Source organism: Chelonia mydas, chromosome 4 (genome assembly GCF_015237465.2).
Source record: "Chelonia mydas isolate rCheMyd1 chromosome 4, rCheMyd1.pri.v2, whole genome shotgun sequence".
Classification (NCBI taxonomy): domain Eukaryota; kingdom Metazoa; phylum Chordata; order Testudines; family Cheloniidae; genus Chelonia; species Chelonia mydas.
Genome location: NC_057852.1, coordinates 127,944,898 through 127,953,154, shown reverse-complemented (window position 1 = coordinate 127,953,154; position 8,257 = coordinate 127,944,898). Strand labels below are relative to the sequence as shown.

Sequence of the window (8,257 nt, the reverse complement as noted above, 5' to 3'; positions counted from 1 at the left end):
ACCTCCCCTTAAATATAATTTAATCTGAAGCAATTTTTCATTTCCTTCATCTTCCAGAATCCTCACTGCCGGATGAGCCTGATGGCCTGTTTCAGTCAGTGGCAGTGCAGCCTGGCATGCCGGTGGCACGCGTGATATTTGAGCACTTGGGGTTTGCAATACTGCAGCTCTGGCATGCACCCATCTATCAAGAGGCAAGTTGGCTGGAGAGTCCTGGAGGCCCTCCATGTCACCAAGAGACAACCAAAGACCTCACGGAGCAGCCCGAGGCCACCTGTGATGCCCTGAGGCAGACCCCAGAGCTCCACAGCACGGTCTGCAACCCCCACTCTCCCATCTGCCGGCACAGCCCGGATGCCCAAGGCGGTGCAGGGGCTGGGGGGACCCAGAGCGTGAGCTTGAGCCCAGTGGCCTGCAGGATGGAGCCGCTGCCTGGCACGCTGGGACCTGCCCGCCCTGGGGCCAGAGTGCAGCTGGAGACGGGCTATTACGGGATGGCACCTGTAACTGCCATGTGCTCCAGTATTTAAGGAGGCCTAGTCCTTTGAAGGGGACAGGGCGCTGGTTAAGGTGGCCTGCTCCCCCTTAAGGGGGAGGGGCGGGGCTGAGCGCTGGTTAAGGTGGCCCAGGCTCTGTTGAGGCGGGCGGATCCGGCTCCCGTTAAGCGGGCCGGGCGCGGGCGGAGGTTTGTTTTTTAAGGTGGCCTGGCGGGGAAGCCGCGTGAGCTCGAGGCCCCGCCCGCCGGCGGGTCTCTGGGCTTGGCGCAGGCGCGCTCGCTGTAAGATGGCCGGGCGGGGCGCCGCCATCCCTGCGCAGCTAGCGGGGAGCGCCCGCCCCACGGGCTCCCCCATGGCGGCGGCCCCCGTGGGGGGGGAGGCGGGGGGTAGGGACGGGGCCCCGCGCCCCGTGCCCAGTGTCCAGAGAGAAGGTGAGTGAGTGAGTGAGGGGCCGGGCGGGCGCCCCTCCCCCGCTCCCCACAGGGCGGGGCCGGAGCCTGGCGGGGAGCAGCCGGGCTAGGCGGAGCGGGGACGGGGAGCCGGGCCCGGGGCTGAGGCGTGGTGGGGCCCGGACGTGAGAAAGGGAGAGGGGGCGGGGTGTGGGGTTCACGGGGGGGCTGCACTGGGGGGAGGAAGAGGAGACGGGGAGGGGGCTCACTGGGGAGAGGGTGAGGAGGAAAGGGGGTGTGGGGGGGGCTGCAGGGGACCTGGGGGGCTGCACTGGGGGGAGGAAGAGGAGACGGGGAGGGGGCTCACTGGGGTGGGGTGGGGGGGCCGCAGGGGAGCTGGGGGGGGGGGCACACTTGGGGCAGTCTATGGGGCTGACGCTCCTGGATCCTGCAGTAATACCAGGAATAAGAGGAGTAATAAGGAAGTGGCGGGGGTGCTGGGCTAGGGAAGGAGCCGGCAGAGGGCAGGGAAAGGAGGAGGGATCAACACTCCTGCCCCAGCCTCCCCTTGAACATAAGAACAGCCGGACAGGGTCCCACCAATGGTCTCTCTGGCCGTCTCCTGTCTTCTGACAGCGGCTGGTTCCAGAGGCTTCAGAGGGAGTGAACCGAACCGGGCAGTGTACAGTGATCTGTCGTCCTCTATTGTCCACCTGGAGGCTAGGGACACCCAGCGTGTGGGGTTGTGTCCCTCGGACCATCTTAGCTAAAACCCATTCGTGGACCCATCTTCCATCAACTTATCTCAATCTTTTTTTTTTTTTTTTTTTTTTTTGAATCCAGTTATAGTTCTGGCCTTCACAACATGCTGTGGTGATGAGTTCCACAGGTTCGCTCTGTGTTTTCTGAAGAAGTACTTCCTTATATTTGTTTTAAAAGGGCTGCCTGTTAACTTCGTTGGATGACCCGTGGTTCTTGTGTTATGTGAAGTGAATAACACTTCCCTATTCACTTTCTCCACACCGGTCATGATTTTATAGACCGCTATCATGTCCTCCCTTTAGTAGTCTCTTTTCTAAGCTGAACAGTCCCAGTCTTTTTAACCTCTCATATGAACGCTGTTCCAAACCCCTCATCATTTTTGTTGCCCTCCTCTGTACTTCTTCCAATTCTAATATATCTTTTTTGAGATGGGATGACCTGAATGGCATGCAGTATTCAAGGTGTGGGCATAGCATGCATTTTTGTAGTGGCATTATGATACATTGAACAGATGTTTTCAGACGACTTATCTACAGTGACTCCAAGATCTCTTTTGTGAGTGGTAACAGCTGATTTACACCCCGTCATTTTGTAAGGATAGTTGGGATTATGTTTTCTAACATGCATTACTTTGCATTCATCAACATTGATTTTCATCTGCTGTTTTGTTGTCCAGTCACCCAGTTTAGTGAGATCCTTTTGTAACTCTTCAGTCTGTTTTGGACTCACCATCTTGAATAATTTTGTATCATGTGCAGAGTTTGCCACATCACTGTTTACCCCTTTTGCTAGATCATTTATGGATACGTTCAAGAGCACTGGTCCCAATGCAGATCCTTGGAGGACCCCACTATTTACTCTCTCCACTGTGAAAACTGACTATTCTTATCCTTTGTTTCCTATCTTTTAACCAGTACTGATCCATGAGAGGAGCTTCCCTCTTATCCCATAACTATTTATTTTGCTTAAGAATCTTGTGAGCAGCCCTGTCAAAAGTTTTCTTAATGTCCAAGTATACTATATCCACTAGCTAACCCTTGTCCACTTGTTTGTTGACACCCTCAGAGAACTCTAGTAGATTAGAGAGGCATAATTTCCCTTATAAAAGTTGTATTGACTCTTTCCCAACATACTGTGTTCATCTGTGTCTGATAATTCTGTTCTTTACTGTAGTTTCAACCAGTTTGCCTGGTATTGAAATTAGGCTTACTGGCCTGTAATTGCTAGGATCACCTCTGCAGTCTTTTTTTAAATCAACATCACATTTGTATCCATTGTCATCTAATACAGAGGCTGATTTAAGCAATGTTACGTGCTGCAGTTAGTGGTTCTGCAGTTTCATATTTGAGTTCCTTCAGAACTCTTGAGTGAATCCCATCTGACTCTGGTGGCTTATTACTGTTTAATTTACCAGTTTGTTCCAACACCTACTCTATTGACCCCTCAATCTGGGACAATTAGTCAGATTTGTCACCTAAAATGAATGGCTCAGGTGTGGGAATCTCCCTCACATCCTCTGCAGTGAAGACCCATGCAAAGAATTAATTTGGCTTCTCCACAACAGCCTTGTCTTCCTGGAGGGCTCCTTCAACTCCTTGATTGTCCAGTGACCCCACTGATTGGCAGGCTTCCTGCTTCTGATGTACTGTTAAAAAAAAAAAAAAAAAAGTTGCTGTTAGTTTTTGGGGTGGGAGAGGGGTGGGGGTGGAAAGGGAGAGGGGAGGTAGGGAGTGTTGTGGGAAGGAAGAGGTGGCTGGGGGTGGGAGGTGTTGGGAGCGGTGGTGGTGGGAGAGGCTGGTGGGCAGTGTTAAAGGGAAGGTGTAGGGGTTGGAGGGAGGAAGAGGCTGGTTGGGGATGGGTGTTAGAGGGGACATAGGGGATAGCCATGGGAGTAGTAGCTGGAACTACTAAGCAGAGGCTGAAGGGCTGGGGGCTCTCAGACTCTCCTGTGGGGAGACAGTAACTACACCTAACAATGGTTTACCAGGCCTCTTGGGCTGCGAGAATTTAAATGAGGGAGATTTCAGAAAATAATGCGTGAGATTTTAAATCTCAGTGAAACATGCACAGCAAAACCCTGTGTCACAGGAGAGAGAAATTTCAAACACCGCCTTGAAATCCATTCCTTTAACCTGGGTGTCTCCCTCCCTCCCACGTGCGCAAGTCTTGGCAACAGGTGTGCTTTTTGGCTCTGGAGCATAGCGAACCTGTAGTGCAGCTAGTGTGTATGTAAATATATACCCTGTCAGGCCTGCCAAGTCTCATTCATTGGGGTAAGGGTGACTCTCTTCTCTGTGATGCATTTTAAGCCAGAGTTTGAAGTCTCCCCTTTGTGAGGCTGGATTTTGCTGTATGTTTCAGTGAGACATTTAAAATCTCACTCATTCAAATTCTCACAGTTCGAGACTCATATCTATATTTTATATACTTTTTGGTGATGCCTAATCTGTCTTGCAGTGAGATCTACATACTGATCCTGGTGCACCCTGTGCATTTCCCTCCATGTAGACAATTTTCCCATACATGCTATGATATCCATTGCCACACATGGGGGTGAAAAAATCTTACTAAGATTAAGAAAATGGCAGGAATGTGGCAGTGCAGTTCCCCCTGTGAAATAAAATGTTTCCCACCCTGACAGTGTCTAAAAGCAAGTAGCCTTAAAAACCTAAGGGAGAAACTAATAACAAACAAGATGTGAACAGGAGGCTGACTTGCATATGTTTTGCTGTAAGTGGAAAGATGCTGTCCTTTCTTGAAGCAGCACTGAAGAACAGGTATGCTATGGAAAGAGACCTTGAGTTCTTAAAAATTACAGAAGGGAGACTATCTGCCAGGTGTAGAGAGTTCGTCAAGCAGTGCATGTCACTGTCCTAAAACTTCTGGAATTTTCTTTAAATCTCAACAACAAATATGAACCAAATTTTATACATCAGACCTGTGAAATAGAGTCCTGAACTTAATCTTGAGGTGGTGGCTCAGGGTGAAAACAGTAAAAAAATCTTCACCACCTCTTATCATGTGATCGTGGAGAGAGTCTCCTGTAGAGAGCATCATGTGTGGTAAAATGTAGCTAATCACACATAACTTACTACCTCATCTTGCCAGAAGTTCAGTAGCAGAAATAGTAAATAAACCTGCCATCTTAGAATTCATTTATGTATTTATCTACAAAATACTTGGTAGGACACTGAGTACTACAAATTAAAATGGAATTAAGTTAGTGGTCTACAATTGTTTTATTGTTATTTCTGAAACTTGTATTCGTGATTAAATTAACAATGGATCACCCCATTGCTAGTGCAAATTAGTACAGGTCTGCTGCAAGGATGAACAGAAATAATAGTGACAAAATGATTCCTTATGAGTAACAGAACTGCTTAAAGTATGGGTGGTAAACTGACACTAAGCCTTTTTTTAACAATCAAATTCTTGAAGATGAAGTAAGTTCGGGAAAAGTGGTACAAAGTCTTGTTTTCTCATGTTTTTAGATTTTTTTTTTTTTTTTTTTTGGTAACCACACAACTTCAATTGAAACTTGGCATTTTATAAACTCATTAACACCAAAGCTCTCAGGGTGAAACTGTGTATTGAAGGTAGTCCTCATTTGCAATAGCCTTCTGCACCAGCTACTATAAGAAGTATTTTTAAATTGCTATCGGTTACTTCTCTGGTGAAAGAGGACTCATTCATATGAGCTAGGGAGTAGAGTGTTTAAGGGCCCTCAATTCACTAATGTCCCTTTAAGATGTTAATTTTGCAAACAATACATTCTCACACCATTAAAATATCTCTGTTAGCTGTTAACAATAAGTTATGTACGTCATGAATCTAGTTCTATCTGTTCTTGTCAGCATATATAGTAGGGGCTGCTAGTTATGTGTTTGGACATGAACTAGCCTGAAGGGAGAATGTTAATAGTAGAGCTGTGAAGCGATTGAAAAAAATCATACAGTTAAACAATAATAGAATACTATTTATTTAAATATTTTTGGATGTTTTCTACATGTTCAAATATATTTTAATTAACACAATACAAAGTATTTTGTATACAGTGCTCACTTTATAGTTTTGATTACAAATATTTGCACTGTAAAAAAACAAAAGAAATAGTGTATTTCAATTCACCTAATGCAAGTACTGTAGTGCAATCTCTTTATCATGGAAGTTGAACTTACAAATATAGAATTATATACAAAAAAACTGCATTCGAAAATAAAACAGTGTAAAATTTTAGAGCCTGCAAGTCCACTCTGTCCTACTTCTTCAGCCAATCACTGAGACAAACAAGTTTGTCTACTTTTGCAGGAGATAATGCTGCTTGCTTCTTGTTTACAATGTCCCCTGAAAGTGAGAACAGGCGTTCGCATGGCACTGTTGTAGCCGGCATCGCAAGAGATTTACATGCCACATGCACTAAAAGAGTCATATGTCCCTTCATGCTTCAACCACCATTCCAGGGGACATGTGTCCATGCTGATGACGGGATCTGCTCAATAACAATCGAAAGCAAGGTGGACCAGCGCATGTTCATTTTAATTATCTGAGTCAGATGCCACCAGCAGAAGGTTGATTTTCTTTTTTGGTGGTTTGGGTTCTGTAGTTTCCGCATCAGAGTGTTGCTCTTTTAAGACTTCTGAAAGCATGCTCCACACCTTGTCCCTCTCAGATTTTGGAAGACACTTAGGATTCTTAAATCTTGGGTCGAAAGCTGTAGCTATCTTTAGAAATCTCACATTGGTACCTTCTTTGTGTTTTGTCAGATCTGCAGTGAAATTGTTCTTAAAATGAACAACATGTGCCAAGACTGCTATAACATAAAATATATGACAGAATGCAAGTAAAACAGAGCAGAGCACATACAATTCTCCCCCAAGGAGTTCAATCACAAATTTAATAAACTCATTATTTTTTTAACAATCATCATCAACATGGAAGCATGTCCTCTGGAATGGTGGCTGAAGCATGAGGGGGCATACAAATGTTTAGCATATCTGGTACATAAATACCTTGCAATGCCGGCTACAAAAGTGCCATGCAAATGCCTGTTCTCACTTTCTAGTGACGTTGTAAATAAGAAGAGGGCAGCATTATCGCCTGTAAATGTAAACAAACTTGTTTCTTAGCAATTGGCTGAACAAGAAGTAGGACTGAGTGGACTTGTAGGCTCTGAAGTTTTACACTGTATTGGTTTTTTTGAGTGCAGTTATGTAACAAAAATCTACATTTCTAAATTGCACTTTCACGACAAAGAGATTGCACTACAGTACTTGTATGAGGTGAATTGAAAAATACTAATTTGTTTTCACAGTGCAAATATTTAGAATAAAAAATAATATACACTTTGATTTCAATTACACAATACATTATATATGAAAATGTAGAAAAATCCAAAATATTTAATAAATTTCAATTGGTATTCTATTGCTTATCAGTGCAATTAAAACTGAGATTAATCGTGATTAATTTTTTTAATCACAATTTTTTGAGTTAATTGCATGAGTTAACTGTGATTAATCGACAGCCCTAATTAATAGCTACGTCAAAGTAAATGTGTACAACTGTATGTATGAATGTCACTTATGATGACACAATTTATTTGTATAGGAAAAGGGTTCTTCATATGTATTTTATTTTATTTATTTATTTTTAAATTAACAGCAGTTGTTAGCTTTGGGGACCTATTCTGGCATCTGTCCTTGCACAGCCTAAGCCTGAGGTCTTTCATGGCATTTTAAGGTTCCAGACCATACTGTTAGTTGCTAATTAAACAAAACATAATGAACTCTAAACAGCTTACCTTTTCTGGGATCACAACCATGACCCCTGTACAGAGAGAGAATGTGTGACTTACGTCAGTATATTAATGTCTTTGCTCTGAACAATACATCTCCCCTCCTTCCACCAAAACATGTAATGGGCATAAAATGAGAGCTATTACACAGTGTTTTACAAGCCAGTCTTCAAGGAGCACTGAGTATAATGCTAGTGAATACAGTATCAATCATCTTACAGGAATTCTTACATGCCAGAAGAGCAGAAAACTATCTAACAACATGCACATTAACTTTCATCTTTGTTAAGTGTTTGATCTGAACAAGAGATACTCCATGTTTGTTTTTTCTAGTATTGTCATACCTTCTTAGGATATGAGAACCACAAAGCAAAATGGTTCTGCCATCCAAAGAAAATAAAGTGACACTTTCAGCAAGAGAAGTGACATGGTCTATTATCCTGCAATTTTTTAAACGCTGATTTGTGCTGTTGATTCTTTAAACCTGTTTTGGGCAGCCTCATGTGCAATGCTAGGATATAACATTTAGAGTTTATTGTTCCTTTAAGAAGTTAATTTTTGCTGGGACGAACCATGCTATGTGTCCCATTTACCAGAAACTGCATAACTACTTGCTAGGCAGATGTCCAAGAGACTGTGTGATTCCTGCGATCCTGAGCGGTGTGTTACAGTGGAAGTGGCTTGATGCTGACAAGACCTAGAAATTTCATTGCTGTGCCAACTTTAAAAAAAAAAAAAAAAAACTTGTTCATTTCAATTTGCTTCAGCTGTAATGCACTGATCAAGATGTCATTGGTTTGATAGAATATAATGAG

General features: G+C 44.0%; 1 protein-coding gene across 6 annotated transcripts in view; it reads left to right on the top strand.

The window, feature by feature from the left end:
• Positions 1 to 647: 647 nt before the first annotated feature.
• The window catches only part of KRCC1 (lysine rich coiled-coil 1), a 49,709-nt gene continuing 42,099 nt past the window's right edge, over positions 648 to 8,257 (top strand). For 5 of the 6 annotated variants that reach the window (XR_006290253.1, XR_006290250.1, XR_006290252.1 and 2 more), the window contains exon 1: positions 769 to 928. Coding sequence is in view for 1 of the 6 variants with exons in the window: in XM_037898305.2 (XP_037754233.1) it covers positions 784 to 928 (145 nt within the window). In the remaining 5 variants the exon portion in view is untranslated. Of the gene's footprint in view, positions 686 to 768; positions 929 to 8,257 lie in introns of those variants that run through there. The other variant, XM_043544878.1, reaches the window with a different exon arrangement.